The sequence below is a fragment of the Natator depressus genome, chromosome 1 (genome assembly GCF_965152275.1).
Source record: "Natator depressus isolate rNatDep1 chromosome 1, rNatDep2.hap1, whole genome shotgun sequence".
Lineage (NCBI taxonomy): Eukaryota > Metazoa > Chordata > Testudines > Cheloniidae > Natator > Natator depressus.
The window spans coordinates 333,054,931-333,080,736 of NC_134234.1; the positions used below are offsets into that span (position 1 = coordinate 333,054,931).

Here is a 25,806-nt window from a genome sequence, read left to right on the forward strand (position 1 = left end):
ATGATCCTGCAAACACACATATGAATAGTGCCACTGAATGTGTGTAAGCCTTTGAAGAGGACAGAAATAATCAATCATTAGCTGCAAGGGAAAAGTGTCATACTACGGCTATTTCTACCAAGATGCTCACCAATGACTTTGTCTGCCCAATCTGCTCACGAGCATGAGTGTCACGCTTTGGACTTCAGAGTCACTCCAGAATCCACAAAAAGAGATAGCATGAAAACGTCATCGTTGAACCAACGGATTACACACACACACAAAACAGAACTGTCAGACACATAGATGAACATAATTTGTTGGGGAAGAGTCCACATGGTTTTTGTAAAGGGAAATCATGCCTCACCAATCTACTAGAATTTTTTGCGGGGGTCAGTATGCATGTGGACAAGCAGGACCCAGTGGATATAGTGTACTTAGATATTTAGAAAGCCTTTGACAAGGACCCTCACCAAAAGTTCTTAAGCATAGTAAGCTGTCATGGGATAAGAGGGAAGGTCCTCTCATGGATCAGTAATTGGTTAAAATATAGGAAACAAAGGGTTGGAAAAAATTATGAGTTTTCAGAATGGAGAGAGGTAAATAGACCCAGGGCTCTGTACTGAGACCAGTACTATTCAATATATTCATAAATGATCTGGAAAAGGGGGTAAACAGTGAAGTGGCAAAATTTGCAGATGATACAAAACTACTCAGGATAGTTAAGTCCAAAGCAGATTGCAAATTGCTACAAAGGGATCTCACAGAACTGGATGACTGGGCAACAAAATGGCAGATTAAATTCAATGTTGATGAATGCAAAGTAATGCACATACCAAAACATAATCCCAACTATACATACAAAATGATGGGGTCTAAATTAGCTGTTGCCACTCAGGAAAGAGATCTTGGAGTCATTGTGGATAGTTCTCTGAAAACATCCACTCAATGTGCAGCGGCAGTCAAAAAAGCAAAGAGAATGTTGGAAATCATTAAGAAAGGTATAGATAAGAAGACAGAAAATATCATATTGCCTCTATATAAATCCATGGTACACCCACATCTTGAATACTGCATGCAGATGTGGTAACCCCATCTCAAAAAAGATATATTGGAACTGAAAAAGGTTCAGAAAAGGGCAATAAAAATGATTAAACATATTGTAACCCTTCTGCCCGTCAGAGTTGGCAGCAACAAGGGCTGGGTTCAGTATCTAGGGGTTCCGTTTCAATAACACAATGCAAAACCGGCTCAAGCCCCCACCCAGTGACCTGGGACAATTACATACCACCCCCCTGGGCACCTTTAAGAGGCAATACTTCCCCGCTCGCAAGCACAGAGTCTGAGTGTAGCAAAAGCCTTTTAATAAAGGAGGGAAACAATGTGGCATTATGTTGGAGAAATACCACAAACAGGATTCATAACACCAACCATGAGCAAAAGACCCACCCCCAAGTAAGTTTGGCAGTGTCCTTTTCCCCTCAGGGTCTTAAGTCCAGCAACCCAATAGAATCATAGAATCATAGAATATCAGGGTTGGAAGGGACCCCAGAAGGTCATCTAGTCCAACCCCCTGCTCGAAGCAGGACCAATTCCCAGTTAAATCATCCCAGCCAGGGCTTTGTCAAGCCTGACCTTAAAAACCTCTAAGGAAGGAGATTCTACCACCTCCCTAGGTAACGCATTCCAGTGTTTCACCACCCTCTTAGTGAAAAAGTTTTTCCTAATAGTCACCCCACCCCCCCACAGTTTCTGTCCTAGGTCAGTGCAGCCCCCCAGAGTCCAGAAGTTCATCTGCAGAATTTACCTCCCAGTCTGGGTGGAAGTGGAGGGAGGTATGTGGGGGCATCTTACATGCTCCACTGCTGGGTCGATGGCCAAGTGCCACGCCTCTCCATGGGGTTCTGCTGCAGTCTTCACCGCCAGCCGTCCTGGACAAGCTCACCAACTTGTCTTCAGGCCCCCCCACCCCCTACTTAACCCAGCTCTCAGTGATCTCAACTCTTAGTAACTTCAGCTCTTTCATGATTTCAGCTCTCAGTGACTCTTAACTGGTAGTAGGGGAGCCTCAGTGCTGGTGCACCACTAGCCCAAAATAGGTCTAATGCTTAGACCTAGGTAACAGTGATTTCAGCTCTGTAGCATGTAACAAGACTCCTAATGGAACCGAAATTAGCTCTGTTATTACACAGTGGAGAGAGGAGGGGTCAAAATAGTGTTTAAAGCCCTCAGAATAAGAATAGGCCCACACTACCAGGTACACATACCTGTCCCCAGCCTCTCTCCCTTCACTGGGTTTTGGAACCCATGTCCATTGCCCAGCGAGTGCTACATAGTTGAGGGCAAGTCCCTCCGTCATAAAATGCCAAGTACAGTTCTACTGTCCTTGATTCACATAACCAGGATAACAACACTTTATTACTCCTGCCCCAATAACAGAGAGACTGGGGATCCCACAGCAGCCAAAGTGACCATTTGGGCAAGCAGTCCATCATGCTAGGCAGGGTGGGTGTGCCCATGCAAAAGAGATCAGCCCCTGAAGTCCTTTTCCACATCTCACCACCAGATGTCAGGGTAGAGCCATTCTGACTCTACTTACAATATGGAACAGCTTCTGTATGAGTAGAGATTAATAAGATTGGGACTTTTCATCTTGGAAAAAGAGACGACTAAGGGGGGATATGATAGAGGTCTATAAAATCATGACTGGTGTGGAGAAAGTAAATAAGGAAGTGTTATTTATTCCTTCTCATAACACAAGAACTAGGGGTCACCAAATGAAATTAATAGCCAGCAAGTTTAAAACAAACAAAAGGAAGCATTTCTTCACACAATGCACAGTCAACCTGTGGAACTCTTTGCCAGAGGATGTTGTGAAGGCCAAGACTATAACAGGGTTCAAAAAAGAACTAGATAAATTCATGGAGGATAGGTCCATCAATGGCTATTATCCAGGATGGGCAGGGATGACATTCCTAGCCTCTGTTTGCCAGAAGCTGGGAATGGGCAACAGGGGATGGATCACTTGACGATTACCTGTTCTGTTCATTCCCTCTGGAGCACCTGCATTGGCCACTGTCGGAAGACAAGATACGGGGCTGGATGGACCTTTGGTCTGACCCAGTATGGCCATTCTTATGTTCTAGGGACAGGAGTCTCGAGAATGCACCCCAACATCTCCCTTTATCATGACTTTGAGTTAGCACAACTCATCAGCTGCTAATCCAATCACTCTGTGTAATTCAAGTGTTGCAGTGCAGTTTAGCCTGTCACTCTAGCTAAACTAGCTCAAGCAGGGAGTAACTCAAATATAGAAACTTGGGGTAACTGTTTCAGAGAAGAGCACAACACAGCTAACAGAGAGTGTAGCTGCAGACTCTGCTTGAAGATAATGGGACTTGGTGAGTGGTGCAATTTGTCCATCTCTGAGTTGGTTGTTGAACTGTTTGTTTGCAACATAGTTAAGCTGAGCTAATCGCCAATGAACACATAGCTAGGTACCTACCAGCCTAGCCACTACCTCTTTGAAAGGTAGATCAACTATCTTGATGGAAAAACCCTTTCCATCAATGTAGGAAGCATCTACACCAGGGTCTCAAAGTCCCGGCCCGCAGGCCATCTGTGTTACACTAATAAAATAATACCAATAGGATCCTATAAGAGGGATAAGGCAAAATGCCACGTTTATTGTAAATACAACAGAAAATCAGCAAATGCAATCACTATAACTATTCACTCATACAAACATTCACACAGGTTCTGCAGAGTTGTTATAGTTTCCAGCCTAAAGGTTGCTCATGCCATGTCACTGGCCAGGTGGCCCGGACACGAGGGTGGAGTTGAGTCGTAGTCAGATACACATCTGATGCTCCTGGAGGGTGGTCGCAGAACCAGACTCAAAGAACCAAATCCCTTGGTTCTGTCTTTATAGGTCTTTGGCCCAGTACAAGTCTATGGAGGTTGCTTCATCATGCTGATGTTGCACTCGAGATGACCATTAATCAGTTCAATCATCAGATGGTACATTCATGATGGCTCCATGATGGCTGGGTGTTATCTTCAGTTCTTCTGTCCTTCCTTGATGCGCTCGGGTGGATTCCGGTTTGCCCTCAGGGGGTCATCCGGTTATCTCCACTCTGCATTCTCTTCAGCCCATCGATACTGGAGTTATAATTCTTAGGTTTAGGTTGGCACCATCAACTAACCAATCAATTACCTGTTTCAAACACTCACTCCCATACACTCATCATTCTTCTATTTCAAATGCAATTTCATGACTTTTAGGGTGTAACAAATTCAATCCAATTCCCTTTCCATCTCTTGTTATACAAAAATCTACATAGACATGATAAAGCACCTAAGGGGTGAGAGTATGTTGCTTCAAAGAGCAGCATTGTTTTCTCGAAGTTCTTATCACTCCTTGGTACAGACTCTCTGTCTTGTAACGGCCATTCTTATCACTTTCTAACACAAACTTTAACTCAGTCCCCGTAGCAGCCTGAGATAATTAGCGCTTTGGCCTTGCAATTCTTACAGAGGTAAGCTCAAAACGGGAATACAGTTTGTGCAGGGACAGAATGAGAAAGAAAGAAAGAAAAAATCCTTATAACATATATATATATCAAACGGCCTACCACTACTTCTTATATATAAATGCAGGGGTGATCCAACATCTGTGGCCCCAGAACCTCCCCACTGCGGCCTGCGGAGGAGAGACGCAGGCAGACACGCTGCCGGCAATGTCTGCTGCAGGCGCCGGCCCCCCACCATTGGCTGTGGGAGAGGGACAGAGATACCATCGTTAGTTGCCGGGCAGAGTCAGCCATGGAGGCAGCACCACGTTTTTCCCCACAATGAATATAAACAAGTCAAAATACTGAACACAACTATCTGACGCCCACCTTGCTGCAATCCTGAAGGTTTCAACTGCTCAGTCACTGAGGCCAAACATCAACAAACTGACAGAACTGAAGCGTTGCCAGGTGTCTGGCAAACACTAAAAACTCTCTGGCAGGCAAAGAATTATATAACGTTGTCTGACAGTTTTATTATTTCTAAGAAATTTGAAATAAAAAAATACAATATAACCGTTTTATTTTCCGAACACCATCTCCAGTGACATTATCGGCCTGCTAGGAGGATTTGAGGACTGGCGCTGGCCCTAAGGTAAATGGAGTTTGAGACCCCGATCTATACTATAGTGCTACAGCAGCACTGCTAGAGCCCTGTAGTTATGCTGCTGCAGTGTATCATAGAATATCAGGGTTGGAAGGGACCTCAGAAGTCATCTAGTCCAACCCCCTGCTCAAAGCAGGACCAATCCCCAATTTTTGGCCCAGATCCCTAAATGGCCCCCTCAAGGATTGAACTCACAACCCTGGGTTTAGCAGGCCAATGCTCAAACCACTGAGCTATCCCTCCCCCCATGTGTAAATATGGCCGTTGCAGACGTACTTCACACCCAGCTCCCCACTTAACTCAAACCACTTAAAAATGATTATCATTGGCTTGATTGTTGAATAGGTAATTCTCACTATGGCCTTTTGCACAGATTTTCCATGTTCTAAGTAGGACTAATGCTCCTTTTATTAAATCAGCTCCATTAACCTTCTATCAGAAGAATGCTGAATTACAGTACTTCTATCAAATTACTATCACATGCAGAATCTCTAACAACTGGGTTTCTTCATTTGCAAAACAGACACAAAGTAATGCATCGTTAAAAAATTTGTGACAATTAGGCCTGGTCTACAAAGCTAGGTCAACATAAGCTGCTTTGCATCGACCTAGTTGTGCATGTGTCTACACTTACAACGATGGGAGACAAATTTAAGTGCCCCATTAAGCTAACATAGTAACATTGAGCAACAAGCAGCATTGAGCAACAGTCAGTGTACAGAGGTCCATACTGCACAAACACAGACAGCATTACTCATGTCGACCCTAACAGACCTCCAGCAGCTGTCCCGCAATGCTTGACACTGACCGCTCTGGTCACAACTGAGAGCTTCATTGCCCAGGGATCACGAAGACCAGATACCACCCTCCCTTTAAAATTTCTGCACATTTTTGAAATTCCTTTTTCTGGTTGTCCAGATTGGTGAGCACACCTCGATTGGCTCTCCATTGTTATGTATAGCTGCCCAACTGATCATGCCAGCTACATGCTCCAGCTGCACTTCTGCCTAGTGTAGACAGGAGTTATTACATCTTTTGGGCATGCATGGAGAAGAGACTATGCAGGCACAGCTCCAAACCAGCTGTAGAAACATCAACATCTACGAGCAGTTTGCTCAAGGGATGCATGTGAAGGACCAGCAGCAGTGCTGCGTGAAAGCCAAGGAACTGTGGCAGGCATACCAGAAGGCCAGGGACATCAGCAGTCAATCTGGTGCCAAGCTATAGATGTGTCACTTTTACAATGAACTGCATACCATGCCTGGCGCAGATCCCATCCCCTTCCCCCCCCCCCCATACACCACCATGGATACTTCTGAGGTGCCCGAGTCATGAACAGCGAGGAGGAGGGGTATGAAAGACAGGGGCCTGGGAATCCAGCTGTTCCACAAGCCAGGATCCATTTTTAACTCCACTGCAATGCAGCCAGTCCTGCTAGTCAACACGGGTGAGCCCGATGCATTGGAAGGAACTTCATGTAAATGTGTAAATAAATTTTCCATTACAGGGATGGCACCACAAATTAGCAGGACATATTTTTTGACTTTTCATTATTTCACTTGTAGTGGAGGGAGTGGTACACCAAAGAGAGGTAGAGTTATCTTCTTTTCATTTCCCTCTATCTAGAGTTAGGCGGAGGGAGGGCACACAAAGCAGTTTATCCATGTACACAGGGACATCCCTTGAACCCTCCTGAGAGATCTCAATGGAACTTCCATAGAGATACACTGCAATCCTTCTCCCAAAAGTTTCTAGTGATGGCAGCCTTATTTCTCCTCCTCTGGTAAGACATTCCCCTGCGACAGGCAGTGATCATAGAATCATAGAAGATTAGGGTTGGAAGAGACCTCAGGAGGTCATCTAGTCCAACCCTCTGCTCAAAGCAGGACCAACCCCAACTAAATTATCCCAGCCAGGGCTTTGTCAAGCCAGGCCTTAAAAACCTCTAAAGATGGAGATTTCTTTACCACCCTCCTAGTGAAATAGTTTTTCCTAATATCCAACCTAAACCTCCCCCACTGCAACTTGAGACCATTGCTCCTTATTCTGTCATCTACCACCACTAAGAACAGCATAGCTCCATCCTCTTCACTTAGCATCCACTCCCCTTCAGATAGTTGAAGGCTGCTATCAAATCCCCCCTCACTCTTCTCTTCTGCAGACTAAATAAGCCCAGTTCCCTCCGCCTCTCCTCGTAAGTCATGTGCCTCAGCCCCCTAATAATTTTCATTGCCCTCCGCTGGACTCTCTCCAATTTGTCCACATCCTTTCTGTACTGGGGGCCCCAAAACTGGACGCAATACTCCAGATGTGGTCTCACCAGTGCCGAATAGAGGGGAAATAATCACTTCCCTCGATCCCCTGGCAATGCTTCTACTAATGTAGCCCAATATGCCATTAGCCTTCTTGGCAACAAGGGCACACTGTTGACTCATATCCAGCTTCTCCTCCACTGCAATCCCTAGGTCCTTTTCTGCAGAACTGCAGCTTATCCAGTCGGGCCCTAGTCTGTAGCAGTGCATGGGATTCTTCCGTCCTAAGTGCAGGACTCTGCACTTGTCCTTGTTGAACCTCATCAGATTTCTTTTAGCCCAATCCTCCAATTTGTCTAGGTTACTCTGGACCCTATCCGTACCCTCCAGTGTAACTACCTCTCCCCACAGCTTAGTGTCATCCGCGAACTTGCTGAGGGTGCAATCCATCCCATCATCCAGATCATTAATGAAGATGTTGAACAAAACCAGCCCCAAGACTGACCCCTGGGGCACTCCGCTTGATACTGACTACCAACTAGATATCGAGCCATTGATCACTACCCATTGAGCCTGACGATCTAGCCAGCTTTCTATCCACCTTCTAGTCCATTCATCCAATCCAGACTTTAACTTGCTGGCAAGAATACTGTGGGAGACCATATCAAAAGCTTTGCTAACGTCAAGATATGTCACATCCACCGCTTTACCCATATCCAGAAAGCCAGTTATCTCATCATAGAAGGCAATCAGGTTGGTCAGGAATGACTTGCCCGTGGTAAATCCATGTTGACTGTTCCTGATCACCTTCCTCTCCTCCAAGTACTTCAAATTGATTCCTTGAGGACCTGCTCCATGATTTTTCCAGGGACTGAGGTGAGGCTGACCGGTGTGTAGTTCCTCAGATTCACCTTCTTCCCTTTTTAAAAAATGAGCACTATATTTGCCTTTTTCCAATTATCCGGGACCTCCCCTGATTGCCACGAGTTTTCAAAGATAATGGCTAACGGTTCTACAATCACATCAGCCAATTCCCTTAGCACCCTCAGGTGCATTAGATCCAGCCCCAGGGACTTGTGCATGTCCAGCTTTTCTAAATATTTCTTAACCTGTTCTTTCACCTCTGAGGGCTGCTCACCTTCTCCCCATACTGTGCTGCCCAGTGCAGCAGTCTGGGAGCTGACCTTGTCTGTGAAGACTGAGGCCAAAAAAAAAAAAAAAAAAAGCATTGAGTACTTCAGCTTTTCCACATCATCTGTCACTAGGTTGCCTCCACCATTCAGTAAGGGGCCCACACTTTCCCTGACCTTCTTCTTGTTGCTAACATACCTGTAGAAACCCTTCTTGTTACCCTTCACATCTCTTGCTAGCTGCAACTCCAGTTGTGCTTTGGCCTTCCTCATTACACCCCTGCATGCCTGTGTCTGCAATAACTTGGTAGACACAATTGCAGTAAACAGGCTAGTGGCATGTAGGCCCGGGCGGCTTTGGGACAGCAGCAGCTGCTGTGCTCTCTCTGCCTTTGTTACTCTCAGGAGCGAGATATCAGCTAACTCTACCACCTGTGGACAACGGTGCCAGTATTCAGTGCCATTGCCCTATACGTGCAACTGAGCAATTCCCTGTTTCCCTGATGGGTCATATTCACCGTGGCCTGAGCTGAGAATGGCAATGAGGATTAGGAACTCCAAAGCAGAAGCGTCAATAAGCTTGTCTTGTTTAACACTTTAGGGGAGCAAGGGAAGGTGGCGAGGGGGGGGGAGAGAGTTCTGAAGCTTCAGTTTTCGTTTCTGTTCCTACTATCCTGACATTGGTACCTTTGTATGTTTTATCTGTAGCTGCAGCCATTGTGGCTGAAGGGGCACTCTCCACACCAGCAGAATGACTGACCGACCAGATAAGCAGGAGGGGAAAAAAGAGGAAGCAGGAGGCCATGCTCGGTGACATCCTTCAAGCCAGTGCAGCATCAGACCTTGAACAGAGGGCCTGGAGGGTGAATAGTGAAGACTATGGAGAAGAGCAGGCAGTGAAAAGGCACAGCAAAAGGAGAGGGAGATGCACCAGGATTTAATGTGGCTTCTCCATCAGCACTCAGATACTGCAGACTTTTGTGGACCTCCAGGGTCAACCATCCTGGTCTCAACTCCCATTGCCTCCCTAACTCACCCCCTCAGCATTCCCCATGGCCTCAGGACTAGCACACCTACCTCTACCACTCCACACCGGGGGAAAGCATGGACAACCACTGTGTCACCTACACTGACCTGTGAGAGCTACAGTTGATGTATGTGTAGCTATAACAGACATCCGTGTTTCTTTCCCTTATTTATTAAGGTTCCCAAATTTTACTATTATGTCCTTCCAATTTTTTTTGTTAGATGCTGTTTTTGTTACGGAGTAAAACTCGTTTTGCTAGTTATTCATCTTTTATTAGTTTATTAGTATACACATTGTATATAATGCCTGCTGGCAGTGAAAATAAGTCTTGTACACCCAGAGCCCATCGGATTAGTGCTAAACATGGCAGTTGTCATAAATGTATAGCAAACCCCCCAACATTAATAGGTACTTGTGCATATATCAGTGAGTGTGTAAAAAGCACCACACAATTCCTAACAAGCCCCAGTTTGAGCACAGTACACCACATTACTGTGGTTCACTGTTAAAAGTGTACTTTCAAAGCCGCCCTAAACCATATAGCCCCTCATTGAGCACATCCGCTAGTTCTTGTGCCTGGCTGTTCAAACCCCAGCTGCTCCACCTGCATCCCTGCAGGAAATTTCCCCTCTTCGCTTCACAAACATTATACAGGACACAACAGGCAGCTATATTCATTGGGATATTTTTCTCACTGAGATTCAGGTGCATAAACAACGCCAGCGCCTTTTCAATCTACCACAAGCACATTCAACTGCCATTCTGCACCTGCTGAGTCTGTAGTCGCATCTCTCACTGGTGCTGTTGAGGTGGCTGGTGTATGGCTTCACGAACCAGGTGAGTAAGGGGTAGGCTGGATCCCCCAGGATCATTATTGGCATTTCAGAATTGCCAATGATAATCTGACTGTTGCAAAAGGCGGCCCCTGCTTGCAGCTTTCTAAAGAGCACTGTGTTCTTAAAGAGGTGAGTGTCATCACCTTCCCCAACCAGTCAACACCCCAGTGATCCATCAGCGCTTGCATAACCATGAAAAAGGAGCCCTTTCCATTGGTCTGGGGCCAAATGGAGATATACATGCTGTCTATTGCTCCACTGCAGTTCAGGAACCCCACAGCTGCAAAACCATCCACTATGTCCTGCACATTGCTAAGACTCACAGTCCTGAGTAGCTGGAGCTGGTTGCACACTTGCATGACAACTGTCCACACAGTAGATTTTTCCACTCCAAAATGACTTCCCACTAACCAGTAGCAATCTGGCTTTCAAATTTCCACAGTATGATCATCACTTGCTTTTCCACTGTCAGTGCAGCTCTCAATTTGGCGTCCCTGCATTGAATGGCTGAGGCAAGCTCAGCACACAGATCTGGGAATATGGCCTTGTGCATATGACAGTTCTGCGGCCACCGCTCATCATCCCAAATCTGCATTACAATGTGATCCCATCAGTCAGCGCTCATTTCTTGGACCCAGAAGTGGCACTTCACCATTTGCAGCTGCTCTGTGCAGGTCACCTACAGCCTTGAATTGGTTCTATGTCCCACAGCAAACTGACCACTAGGAAATCATCATGTTCCCCATGATTCTTGTTGAGGCTCTGGGAATGCCAGAGGACAATGCGTCCTATGCTTGCAACACTTATGACAATAATGCTAAGCTATGCAGTCTCCATACTCCTATCCGAGACGGTAGACAGCGACAAGTCCCACGTGGGTTTTGTGAGAAATTGAAAATAGGCATGAAAATTATGGGATAGAGATAATATTATGAGATGGAGAACATTATGAGACCCCTTGCTCCCTGTCACCACTGCACAAGTCATTTCTGCCCCACCATGCATTGCCAAAACCACCCAAAAGACAGCACGCTGAACGATGGTGGGTTGCACAATGGGATACTAACCCATGGTGCACCGCACTGTGAATTGACACATGCACTTCTGGTGAATAAGTGCTGCGCCAACAGAAGGAGCCAAATATACATATGACAAGCAATATACTAACTGTGGCACCTGTATGCCGATGTAACTTGTGTCAGAAAAACTTTGTAGTGTAGACTTGGCCTTAGTGTTGGGAAAGTATCCTGAGGATACTTTGATGAAAACGTACACCAAGTGCAAAGTATCAGCTATAAAAAAAAAACAAAACGCTTTGCTTGCACATTGTTCCTCACATTTGTGTAGGAGTACTGCCTTCTCTACTGGATGGCATGTCATCCTACTGCAGTACATGTTCCTGTGTGCTTGATTTTTCATAGGTCCAAGTACTCACAGCTTCCACTGACTGCAATAGAAGTTCAGCACTTGTGAAGTCAGTCTTTCTAATGACAGCAGCTAAGAAGGACATAAGCTTTAATACTGCTGCACAATACTAATGTGAGCAGTAATGGACTGAAACATTTATGGTTATTACATAATGGTCAACCTCAAAAATATAAGGGCAAACCAAGAAATAATTAATAAAGTGACATATTAAAAACACCGACCATCTACATCTGATGTGTACAATTACCCTTCCCCTCAACTTTGGAAAAATAGCACAGTACCCACTTCTTTTTTTTTTTGTTGCTGTCACAGTAGATTTTGCATTCTAGATTTCAATGGTAATTCAACAGAAGCAGCAGATTGAGGGGCTGAGCTGGAATCCCACCACAATCCCGAGGAAGAGGGTGATAGTTTTTAGACTTGGTATTATATAAGCAAAGAATACATGCACACACCTCTGAGAGCATCAAAAGACCTAGCCCAACACAGTTTCCTATTGGAAATACATATGGACAAAAAGCCAATCCAGAATATAATAAAGATCTAAAATATGCACAAACTGCAAAGTTGGTTCTTGTGTTTTACAACAGATTTATTTTTGTTTCGTGAACATGAAACTCAATTAACTCTCCTCAATGATTAAGTTACATCCACCATACCTGTTTCCAGCAAAATATTTTGAGATCTACTGTACAAGTTCAGGTGAATTTATTACAATTGAGAGGAGTAAAGACAACTTCTTCAAATTGTGAACTGTTCTCTAAAACCAAATGACTTTAATATAGCAGCAGCTACATATATCAGACCCAACCGGTTTAATCTTACACTTTGCCCACATCTGGTAAAAGCAAAGAGTACACAAACTACAGTATCAAGAATCTAACATCAGATTAGCCTGGTTACAGGGAATTCAATAAAATAGCTATTCAGCGCAAGAGCAGGATTCATTTCAAATGTTTAATGAATACAAAACTATTCCATTTTATTAAAAGCTTCTCAAACATGAGTTAGCTTCCTGATTAAGCCTGTAACCACTTCATCTCTCATATATAAACCGATCAGCTATATCTATCTTGTTTCTCCTTTGACTGCATTAATTCAGCCAGATACTGTGAATCATTCTCCGCTCTGAGTGATCATAAACTATGAGAAGTCGAGCTTGCTGTTAGAGGATGGTTAAAGATTCCACCGCAGCAGATATATGTGGAATTCCGTAAATTAACAACTCATTTTACAATATGAAAATTCTCTCTTCCCTAAAGCAAATGGAAATGCTAAAAAAAAAAAAAGTGGTGTTGCCCTGTTGTCAATGAAATCAGTGGAAAAACCCTGTAAAACTTCATGGGGAGTAGGATCAGGCCCTATTCTAGGGGGAAAGAATGCATTTGCTTGGCAGGTGAAAATTTCCATTTATGAAGAGTTGGAGATCAGCATTCAGATGATACAGTCCATAACGTGGATCTGAAGCGTGTCCATGTCAGGTAGAATTTCTCCACACTTGGGACAGGAATGTACTGGAATATTCCTCTGGTGCTGCCGCCAGTCCTGAGGATCAGTTCCTGCAGAGAAAGAGAATTAAAACTATGTTAAACTGGATTTTCACTCTTTTGTGAAAATGTGAATTAAGTGCTGGCAAAAGATGCCAGATTGATAGCCCCGTGGACTGTAGCTAGGGAGTTGCATTTGCTGGCCTATCTTCAGTTACAAAAAGGCCCTATGGGCTGCTGGGCTTAGACAAAGCAGTCCTGAGAGTGCTCAGTATTGTGCCACTTGACTGGCCCGGGCAGCAATGCGAAGCTGGCTTACACTGGGCACAGCAGGGCCAGGCCCAGGATTTGATGCCATAACAATTATCTTCTGTTAATTTACCTCGTTGTACAAGATGAGGTGAATGATCTTGATCCACTGATGCTCTGGCTCCATGACGACTCTGCATTTCCACCAAAGAGCTTCTGCAGAGATTAAAGAAGTTAAGAGGCTGTTCATTGTCAAGCACACACACAAAGCCTATTAGGAAGAGAAACGAACCTCTAACAATAGGGAAAGCAGAAGGATTGTCTGATATGAACTGCTGAAGGGAAGAATTTTAAAGTGGGAGATTCTGTGGCCTGCTTTGTGCAGGAGGTCAGACTAGATGATCATAATGGTCCCTTCTGACCTTAAATATGATTCTATGAAAGTAGTATGGCATCAACACAGAGGCTTCTGCCCTGAGACAAGTGCTGAGAACTCTGTCCTTTGGAACATTCTCAGGACTCAAACAATTTAATGCACAACTGTAAGTGTTAAAAGACAAAAAGTTATACAGGAAAATATTTTGGGCTACGTGTCTTGGAGAAGATGGGGATTAATATAAGAATTGAAAGGTGGGTAAGAAAATGTGAAGACTACAATGGGTCATGCTGAAAGGTAAACTGTCAGGCTGGAGGGAGGTTACCAGTGAAGGATCTGTCTTGGGACAAATCTTATTTTATATTTTAATTAATGACTCTGTGTACTGGGGTGGCTGCCCCACTCCTGGAGAACAGGGGTTAAAAGCAGCCAAGTTAGGCTGATTGGGGAAGCAGCCACAGCTGTGGCCAGCGTAATTAGGTCCCAGCTGGCCCTGATAAGAGGGCTGTGGGCCAGAACCTGAAGAAGAGTCTCACTCTAGCCCTGGAGCTGGCTGCCTGGGAGCTGTGCAGAGTACCTGAGGTAGAGCAGCACTGGGGAAAGGCAAGAGGAGCTGAGGAGCTCCAGCCTGGCAACTCCCCAGGCTGAGGCCTTGGATAAGGCCCAAAGCAGGTACTGAGGCTACAGAGGTGTAGCCTGGGGTTAGGCAGAGGCAGCTGGTCCAACCCCTTGCCAATGATGAGTGGCCATGACACTGCAGTCTGCCCCAATGAGCGGGGGCTAGATGATGACTGGCAGTAGCCACTGAGGCAAGGTGGGTTTAGAGGGTTGGGGGTGAGAGGAGACCTAGAGCGAAGGGGTACTGCTGGGTCAGAACTTTGAGGTAAAGGGCACCGGGGTCCGGGAGGGACACGGGGCCAGCAGCAGGCGAGCCACCAACCTGCAGAGGGCGCTTCATGTGCTGGAAAGAGCTAATTCCCGAGATGACCAGCAGGAGGCACCGCAGCAGTGAGCCATCGCTTTGCTACACCCTGGCACAAAAAGTGGAAGTGTACCAGTAAAGTCTGCAGGGGAACAATGCTGGGAGATAGCGTAAATATGGAGAGGACCAGAATATCATATAAGGAGATTTGGATGACCTTGAAAACTGGAGTAATAGAAATAGGATGAAATGTAATAGTAAAAAGTGCAAGATCATTCACTTAGGGATTAACAAGAATTTCTGCTATAAGTTGGGGACTTATAAGTTGTAAACAACAGAGAAGGAGAACAACCAATGCACCAAGGCCTATCACAGGCTGACTATGAACCACCAATGTGGCCATGAAAAAGGCTCATGCAATCCTAGGATGCCTAAGTGAGGTATTTCCAGTAGTGATAGGGAAGCATTAATAACATTGGACCTGGCACTGGTGATACCTCATCTGAAATACTATGTAAAGTTCTGGTCTCCCATGTTGAAGAAAGATGAATTCAAACTGGAACAGGTGCAGAAGAAGGGCTACTAGTATGATCAGAGGAATCTTACGAGAGAAGACTTATGGACGTCGGCTTGTTTAGCCTAACCAAAGGATTAGAGGAGATACGATTGCTCTCTAAATACATATGAGGGATAAACACCAGGGAGGGAGAGGATTTGTTTAAATTAAGGTCCAATGTTGGCACAAGAACAAATGGATATAAATTGGCCAGCAATAAGTTTAGGCTTGAAATTACACAAAACTTTCTATCTCTCAGAGGAGTGAAGTTCTGGAACACCATTCCAAGGTTCCAATTTGGTTTCAAATTCTCAACTCTCTTCGATTGTACTGCCAACACATGGATACTATCAAATGCATGTATAATTTATCAGTAGGGCTGTCAAGTGATTAAAAAATTAATCATGATTAATTGCACTGTTAAACAATAACATTTATTTAAAATATTTTTAGATATTTTCTACATTTTCAAATATATTGATTTCAATTACAACACAGAATACAAAGCGTACAGTGCTCACTTTATATTTTTTGATTACAAGTATTTGCACTGTAAAAAACAAAAGAAATAGTATTTTTCAATTCACTCATACAAGTACCGTAGTGCAATCTCTTTATCATGGAAGTTGAACTTACAAATGTAAAATTATGTACAAAAAAACCTGCATTCAAAAATAAAACGTAAAATTTTAGAGCCTGCAAGTCCATTCAGTCCTACTTCTTGTTCAGCCAATTGCCAAGACAAACAAGTTTGTTTACATTTGCAGGAGATAATGCTGCCTGTTTCTTGTTTACAACATCACCTGAAAAAGTGAGAACAGGTGTTCTCATAGCACTGTTACAGCCGGCATCGCAAGATATTTACGTGCCAGATGCATTAAAGATTCATATGTCCCTTCATGCTTCAACCACCATTCCAGGGGACATGCTTCCATGCTGGTAATGGGTTCTGCTCGATAACCATCCAAAGCAGTGTGGACTGACGCATGTTCATTTTCATTATCTGAGTCAGATGCCACCAGGAGAAGGTTGATTTTCTTTTTTGGTGGTTCAGGTTCTGTAGTTTCTGCAGCAGAGTGTTGCTCTTTTAAGACTTCTGAAAGCATGCTCCACAACTCGTCCCGCTCAGATTTTGGAACGCACTTCAGATTCTTAAACCTTGGGTCAAGTGCTGTAGCTATCTTTAGAAATCTCATATTGGTACCTTCTTTGCATTTTGTGAAGTCTGCACTGGAAGCGTTTTTAAAATGAACAACATGCTGGGTCATCATCCGAGAATGTTATAACATGAAATATATGGCAGAAGGTGGGTAAAACAGAGCCGGGGACATACAATTGTCCCTCAAGGAGTTCTGTCACAAATGTAATAAAGCATTTTTTTTTTTTAAATGAGCGTCATCAACATGGCAGCATGTCCTCTGGAATGGTGTCCGAAGCATGAAGAAGCATACGAATGTTTAGCATACCTGGCACATAAATACCTTGCAATGCCGGCTACAAAAGTGCCAAGCAAAAGCATGTTCTCACTTTCTGGTGACATTGTAAATAAGAAGAGGGCAGCATTATCTCCTGTAAATGTAAACTTGTTTGGCTTAGTGATTGGCTGAAGAAGAAGTAGGACTGAGTGGACTTGTAGGCTCTGAAGTTTCATATTGTTTTGTTTTTGAGTGCAGTTATATAGCAAAAAAAAAAAAAAAAAAAAAATCTACATTTGTAAGTTGCAATTTCATGACAAAGAGCTTGCACTACAGTACTTGTATGAGGTGAACTGAACAATACTATTTTTTCATCATTTTTACAGTGCACATATTTGTAATAAAAAATATACACTTTGATTTCAATTACAACACAGAATACAATATGTATAAAAATGTACAATAACATCCAAAAATATTTAATACATTTCAATTGGTATTCTTTTGCTTAACAGTGCGATTAAAACTGCAATTAATTGGGATTTTTTAAAAATCGCACATTTTTTTGAGTTAATTGCTGCGATTAAGCGACAGTCCTACTTATCAACAACAACAACGTTTTACATTTTTAATTGTTAATTTGAATAAAAACTGGAATCCCAAAGATCTCCCTGCATAAGAACATACGAATGGCCACAAGGGGTCAGATGAATGGTTCATCTAGCCCAATATCCTGTCTTCTGACAGTGGCCGATGCCAGATACCTCAGAAGGAAATGAACAGAACGGGGGAATTTATCGAGTGATCCATCCCATCGTCCACTCCCAGATTCTGGCAGTCAGAGGCTTAGGGACATCCAGAGCATGGGGTTGTGTCTGTGGCCATCTTGGCTAATAACCATTGATGACCCACCCTCCATGAATTTATCTAATTCTTTTTTGAACCCAGTTATAGTTGTGGCCTTCACAACATCCCCTGGCAACGAATTCCACAGGTGATTGTGTGTTGTATGAAGAAGTACTTCCTTTTGTTTGTTTTAAACCTGCCTATTAATTTCATCACGTGACCCCTGGTTCTTGTGTTTTATGAAAGGGCAAATAACACTTCTCTATTCATTTTCTCCACCATTCATGGTTTTATAGACTTCTATCATAACCCCCTCCTAGCTGTCTCTTTTCCAAGCTGAACAGTCCCAGTCTTTTAAATCTGTCATTATAAGGAAGCTGTTCCATACCCCTAATCATTTTTATGACCCTTCTCTATACTTTTTCCAATTCTAATATATCTTTTCTGAGATGGAGCAACCAGAACTGCACAGAGTCTTCAAGGTGTGGGCGTAACATGGATTTATTTAGTGGCATAATCATATTTATTGTCTTATCATCTATGCCTTTCCTAATGGTTACTAACATCGTTAGCTTTTTTGACTGCTGCTGCACATTGAGTGGATATTTTCAGAGAGCTAGCCACAATGACTCCAAGATCTCTTTCTTGAGTGGTAACAGCTAATTTAGACCCCATCGTTTTGTATGTATAGTTGGGATTATGTTTGCCAGTCTACATTACTTTGCATTGATCAACATTGAATTTCATTTGCCATTTTGTTGCCTAGTCACCCAAGTTTTGTGAGATACCTTTGTAACTCTTTGCAGTATGCTTTGGACTTAACTATCCTGAGTAATTTTGTATAGTCTGCAAACTTTGCCACCTCACTACTCATACCTTTTCCCAGATCATTTATGAATGTTGACAGTGCTGGTCTGTGACTAGGTGGTAGACTAGGTGCTGGTGGACTAGGCCCTGAGGCCCTCTGCTGGAGTCCTTGTGGCCCTGCCACACTCCGCCCCAGCAAAGGGCAATAGAGAGGTCCTCCAAGCTGCCTAGAGTGGCTGTGTGGGGAGCAGCCAATCAGGGCCCAGCAGGTCAGTATAAGAAGAGCTGTAGGGGACAAGGGAGTTCAGTTCCTTGCTAGAACTGGAGAAGCATGGATGGTGTGTAGCTGGCTGAGGGAGCTGCAGAACCTCAGATGATGTAAAGCTGTCAGAAGTAAGGGAGAGTGAGAAGGAGCCCTGAGCTGGTTGTAGGGACTCCATCAGGACAAGGCTGTGAGGTCAGGGTGAAGATGGCGCAAGGCCATGGGGAAGTGGCCCAGGGAATCAGAGCAGCAGTGCGACTTAGATAAAGGGACACAGCAGACAGCTGCTATCTACAGGGTACCTGGGCTGGGACACGGAGTAGTGGACAGGCCCGGTCCCCCCCCCCCCCCCCAACACCCCATAAGCCCCAAGGTGGGAACAGACTGGACATTGAGGCACCCCCAAAGGGGGGAACTGAACTGCAGTGGCCCAGCTGGAGAGTTGTGGCTGGAAAGGCCCTAAGAGGGCGAAGACATTGCCTCCAGAGAAGGAGCCCTGGGGCACCGTTCTATTCTGGAGCGGGGACAAACTGACATTATAGAGGGCACTCAGAGAAACCCCTGTTGGATTTGTACCCCAAAAGGGATTTGCTTTGCTTTTATCTCACAGACAGACTGTATATGACTTGGATGGAGGGCTGAGTCAGCAAAGGCCCACCAAAAACAGGGAGAGAAAGTGTGCAGGCCCATACACTCGGTCACGGGGTGCACGTGAGAGGTGAGTACAACCCTGTTACACTGGAACCAGAAGTGGGATTTATTCAGACCAGCCCCTGCAAACAACGGGACCATGGAAGAGCAAATAAGAGCTCTCGGCCAGCAGCTGCAGGAGCTGCAAAGTCCCAGCAAGCTGCCCAGCAGCAGCATGGCAAAACCCTGGAGGGGCTTTAACAGCAGCAACTCCAGGATCACCAGTCTCAGGCGTGGCAGGGAACTTGACAGCCAGGCCCAATCACCGCAGATGCTGAAAAGGAAAGAGTCGGAAGACCCCACCGTGGAGCTGCAGGTACTATTGGCAAGTGGGGCAGGTGAGATGGGTTTACCCTGATACAACCATGGCTTGTAAGGCCAGGCCAGTTGCTGTGAGAGCCACTGAGATCAGTGAAGGCCAGGCTGACCAAGACACCTGGCCACAAATGGCTGAGGCTCAGGCTGTAGTGAAGGTGGAGCAGAGGACCATCAGGACTCAGTTTAGGGCTTGGAAGGCTACCCCAGGGACAACTGGTTTCTATTAGGGGGAAATGGGTCACACAAGAAGGTATTGCCCTGAGGAAAAATTCTAACTCAGGAAGGCAGTACTAGTACTATCATAGACCCAGGCCTCCCCATAACTGGCAAACCTGGGCTAGAAAAAGAAGCAGGATTGAGGCCCACAGGACAGAAATGAGAGAGCAGTTCTGGGGTTTGAAGAACTCTTTTGCTGAAGGAAAGACCCAGTCTCTGTTATGAGGGAAGAGAGCATGGGGAATGTACCTAATGTGTTGCAGGAACTGAGGCAGGACCAGGGCTCTCAAATTACTCCGGTGGAGAAGAGCCCAATGAGAGGACAGCGGGGTTCCCTGATGGGAGGTGTCAGACAGAGGGACACCTGTTTCACAGGGCCTGGGAGCTCAAAGAATGACTGATAGCCAGGACTCTTGGTTGGGCACCAGGCACCCCTACAACCTGCCAAACCAGATGAATGCTCTCCGGCATGAACTAAATAACAGGTTGAAGGCTTATGAGACCCAGATTCAGAGAACAGAATGGAGGTGGTTTCAATCAGTAAAATGGGAGCAAGAGCAGACCCACCTCAGAGTGGAGAAGGGGGAACAGCAGTGCTTTCTGCTGCAAAAGGAGCTGACTAGGCTCCAGAACCTGCTCAAGGTCCAGCCAGGATCAAAGTGCAATTTGGCTAAGGAGAAAGAGCTGGAATTATGTGGTCTGAGGTCACTACAGAAGGAAGATAGCTTGGACAGGGATATACAGCTTCCTGCTGAAGTGGAGAGCTGCCAGACTGTGGCTATAAAACCTCAGAATCTTGAAGTGGTGGCGGAGCAAGGCCACAAGCAGATCTCTGCTAAAAAGAGAAGCACTTCCCAGAGGAAAAAGGAAGGTAAAAGTGGTCCTAACATGGATGTCAGTCATACAATAGTGTGGGTATGGAAACAATAAAGTGGGTGTTGCTAAGCCAAGTACTGAAAGCGGTGGGCAAAACAGTACAGTCCCTGGTCTTTGGAAACCCTAGAAGGGATCTGAACCTGAACAGAGAGATCCTTAACTCTGAAGTGTGTGCAAGTAGTTGCATCCAGAAGGACTCCTCTCCAGATCAGGAGGCCACAGTAAGAGTTTATTTCAGGGGAAAACCCAGCTCTGTTAATCACCCTAAAGGCGATAAAAGGCTTTGATGATTTGAACACCCTGCATGTGGTAGATTATGACATGCCACTGAATATGACAGGTTGTGTTCACTGTATGGGTAACCTATAAAAAGAGGGACGCCAGGCTGTGGTCACTTCATATTTATCTGAGGAAAAACAGGGGTATTGCCAAGGACCTGGTTAACTTTCTTGTGTCAGCCAAACAAGAAGTTCCCCCTTGGCTAAAGAACATGGTTAACAAGTAACTTTGGTTGAGCCCACCTTTGAGATAGGTTGGCTCCAAATAAAAGGAGCTCCCAGGGAGCCTGAGCAATGAAAACCTCTCCAGACAAAGGGGTCAGAGGAACCCTGACTAACTGGGGCAATGCAACCATTAAAAGCTCTCCAGGTAAAGAGGCCTGGAAGAGAAACCCTGATAGACAATGGCAGAGACTGCAGTGAATAGCTCTCCAGACAGAGGTTTGAGAGGAACCCACACTAACTGGGGCAAGGAATTGTTAAAAGCTCTCCCGGTAGAGAGGCCTAGGAGAGAAACCCTGAGGCACCAGGGCAGAGATTACCATGACTAGCTCTCCAGGTAGAAAGGTCTGGGAGTGAAGTACCCTGAAGAAGCAGGGCATAACTGATAGGTGTGTCACAGAGCTACTTAAGGAAGGAGCCTGATCTGAAAAATCTTCAGGCAGAGAGGCCTGTGAGGGAACCCTGACCAAAAGGGGCAGAGATAGGCCTGGGAGGGAAGACCTTGAGCAACCAAGGCAGAAAGTAAATAGCTCTACAGGGAGAAAGGCCTGAGGGAGAAGACCCTGATCCACTGGGGTGAGAGACTGCCAAATCTCTCCAGGCAGAGAGGCCTGGCAGGGAAACCCAGAGAAACCAGGGCAAGGACTATTAAAGCTCCCTGGATAAGAGAGGCCAGGGAGGGAGAACCATGACAAATGGGGGTACAGGCAAAGGAACTCTTCAGACAGAAAGGCTGGAGAAAGTAAATACCCTGTGAAACTAGGGCAAAAGGCTGGGTAAGCAGAGACATTACCTGCAAGAGCACCACTTCAATCTTGTGTGAGGGGATGGAGTAGGCCCTGAGGCCCCCTGCTACACCTCGCCCCAGCAAAGGGCAGTAGAGAGGTCCTCCAAGCTGTCTAGAGTGACTGTGTGGGAGGCAGCCAATCAGGACCCAGTAGGTCAGTGCAAGAAGAGCTGCAGAGCAAGAGTGAGTTCAGTTCCTTGTCCAAGCTGGAGAAGTGTGGATGGTGTGTGGCTGTCTGAGGAAGCTGCAGGACCTTGGACAAGGTAGTGCTGCCAGAAGCCAGGGACAGCAAGGAGCAGCCCTGAGCTGGTTGTGGGGACTCCATCAGGACAAGGCCCTGAGGTAAGGGTGTAGATGGCACAGGGCCGTGGGGAAGCGGCCCAGGGAATTAGAGCAGTAGCATAACTTAGATAAAGGGATGCAGCAGACAGCTGCTAACTACAGGGTCCCTGGGCTGGGACCTGGAGTAGTGGGTGGGCCTGTGTCCCCTCCAACCCCCATAAGCCACAGGGAGGAGTGGCCTGGACATTGACGCATCCCTGGGGCGGAGGGGCATGGGGGACTGAACTGCAGTGGCCCAGCTGGAGAGCTGTGGCTGGAAAGGCCCTAAGGGGGCGAAGACATTGCCTCCAGGGAAGAAGCCCTGGGGCTCTGCTTGATTTCGAAACAGACATTACAGAGCTGGACTTGTACCCTGAAAGGGGTTTGCTTTTATCTCACAGACAGACTGTGTATAACTTGGCCGGAGGGCTGAGACAGGTAGAGTGTGTGTCCAGGCACACGCACTCAGCCAGGGGGCACTCGTGAGAAGTGAGTGCAAGCCTGTTACATGGTCCTAGTACAGATCCTTGGGGGACACCACTGTTTACCTCTCTCCATTCTGAGAACTGGCCATTTACTCCTAGCCTTTGTTTCCTGTTTATCCCCTGACTGCTTTTTTGCTTATGAGCCTTTGATAAGGCACCTTGTCAATGGCTTTCTGAAAGTCCAAGTACCCTATAGCCACTGGATCACTCTTGTCCACATGTTTGTTGACCCCCTCAAAGAGTTCTAGTAGACTGGTGAAGCATGACTTCCCTTTACAAAAGCCATGTTGATTCCCCCCCACCCCCCAACAACAAATAGTGTTCATTTATGTGTCCTCATTCTGATTGTTCTTTACTGTAGTTTCAATTTGCCTGGCATTGAAGTTTGGCTTACCAGCCTGTAATTGCCAGGATCCCCTTTGGAGCCCTTTTACTAATCGGCATTACATTAGCTATCCTTCAGTCATCTAGTACAGAAGCTGATTTAAGTGATAAATTACATACTGCAGTTAATAGTTTTGCAATTTCACATTTGAGTTCCTTCAGAACTCTTGGGTGAATACTGTCTGCTCCTGGTGACTTATTATTTTATCAATTTGTTCCAAAACTTCCTCTATCAACACTTCAATCTGGGACAGTTCCTCAAATTTGTGGCCTAAAAAGAATAGCTCAGGTGTGGGAATCTCCCTCACATTCCCTGCAGTGAAGAAAGATGCAAAGAATGTATTTAGCTTTTCTACAATGGCCCTATCTTCCTTTAACACCTCTACTGTCCAGTGGCACCACTGATTGTTTGGCAGGCTTTCTACTTCTGATGTACTTATTAAAAACTAACAGCAAACTCTTTGTCTTTTGCCAGTTGCTCTTCAAACTTCTTTTTGGCATGCCTAATTATACTTTTACACTTTACTTGCCAGAGTTTATGCTCCTCCCTATTTTCTTCAGCAGGATCTGACTTCTGATTTTTAAAGGATGCCTTTTTGCCTCTAACCGCCTCTTTCACTCTGTTTTTTAGCCATAGTGGCATTTTTTGGTCCTCTTTTTTAATTTGGGGTATACGTTTAGGTTAAGCCTCTATTATGGTGGTATTAAAAAATATACTTCATAGATTATATATACCCAGATATTACTCCACCCGTGACTGATCTGCACTTCTCTTAGGAGCAGCACAGTAACAGTAATCACAGAATAACCAGCAAAAAGAAGGAGGAGGATTTGTGGCACCTTAGAGACTAACCAATTTATTTGAGCTTTCGTGAGCTACAGCTCACTTCATCGGATAGAATAAAGAATAACCAGCATTATAGTTTAGGACAGAAATGGAAGGAAAAACTATTCAAATGAAAGCGGAGGAGGAAATTAATTAATTAATATTGGGTCTACTTATCCAAATTGTTTATTCCTGTGTCTGGGCCAAATTTCAATCTTATGATTTAAGCACAAATTATTATTACCATCATAAAATAAAAGCTTAGATATCAATTTCGCTTTTTCCTTTTAAGAGAGGTTAACCTAAGAGGAAGAACAGAAGTCTACAAGGAATGGATCACTTGATGATTACCTGGTCATTCCCTCTGGGGCATTGGCCAATGTCAGAAGACAGGATACTGGGCTAGATGGATCTTTGGTCTGACCCAGTATGGCCGTTCTTATGTACAGAAATAACTCGGTGAAGCCCTTTCTGCTCTTAATTCTAGCTAAATATTAGACATCTGGGTGGTGAACAGAATGGTTGATTTGTTTTCTTTTAAGATATAAACTGTATCTATTGACTTAGTTTTTAGAAGAGACCTGAAAAATTTGAACAAATGGGGTTTCAGATGAAGCCAATTTACAGAGAGTCCTTAGGTGAAATCCTGGCCCCACTGAAACCAGTGGGGCCAGGTTTTCACCCACTGAGTTTAACTGTATCTCTCAAATAAGTATAATACTTTCATAATTCACGGGGTTGGGGGGTGTCATATGGCTTAACTAATTTTGGTGCTTTGAGTTCTTTGGATGATCAATCTCACACACACGCTCACTATTCTGTCATCTGGCTAACTTCTTGTTTAAATCAGCTAGCTCACTATAGAGCAGAGTGGTTTTTTAACTTTATTGATGAGCACAGATATGTTGTGGCTTTAAACACTCGTTAAAGCCAATGTTGATTTTAACAAGTCCCTAGCCAGCTCCCCAACACAAGTGACAAGACAATCCAGACAGCTCAGTCAGAAACATGTTTGGAATTTCCCTTAATCAGTTTCTCACCTGCCAAGATTGTCCAGCGTATGTTTCTCTTGTAGCAGGTAAGTCAGCTGTACAGCCAGCTGTTCTTTTTCCTCATGTATCTTCTCTCTTGCTTCTCTCTCCGCGTGGAAGTCAGAACAATAAACCTCCATCTGGTCAGAAAAAATAAAATCATGTTCAGCATTACTATTTAGACCAGATCTAACTCTATCTGTGTATAAATTAATCCCATTTGCCAACACAGCCAACCAGTGTGGTGTTTGTATTGAAACAGCCCCTATAAGCCCCAAAGTCAGCGCCTGAGGTGTGCTAGAAGCTGCACATACACAGGGAAAGACCTAGTCCAAGACCCAAAGAGCTAATAGCAAAGAAAGGCTGGAAGAAATCAGGCATCATCTCCATTTTACAGGCAGGACTGATGCAAAGCCAGTGAGCAGGTGACTTGTCCAAGGTCACACAGAAAATCTCTGGCAGAGCTAGAAACTGGTCCCAGAACTCCAGAGTTCCAGTTCAAGACCAGCCTTCTTCCTAGTCACACTTTACACCCATGACCTCACTTAATCTGACTTAAACTACTCCTCTAACATTAAGGGAGCCAATTGAAAATACATTTTTGTTCTATATCAACTACCAA

At 44.9% G+C, this 25,806-nt stretch overlaps 1 protein-coding gene across 3 annotated transcripts in view; it reads right to left on the reverse strand.

Annotated features, from left to right (window-relative positions):
* Positions 1-13,002: 13,002 nt before the first annotated feature.
* The window catches only part of OPTN (optineurin), a 40,842-nt gene continuing 28,038 nt past the window's right edge, over positions 13,003-25,806 (reverse strand). For all 3 annotated transcript variants that reach the window (XM_074942616.1, XM_074942615.1, XM_074942614.1), the window contains exons 12-14: positions 25,194-25,324; positions 13,700-13,782; positions 13,003-13,389 (exon numbers count right to left, since the gene is read on the reverse strand). In XM_074942616.1, coding sequence (XP_074798717.1) covers positions 13,265-13,389; positions 13,700-13,782; positions 25,194-25,324 — 339 coding nt within the window. In that variant the 3' untranslated portion in view covers positions 13,003-13,264. The remainder of the gene's footprint in view (positions 13,390-13,699; positions 13,783-25,193; positions 25,325-25,806) is intronic.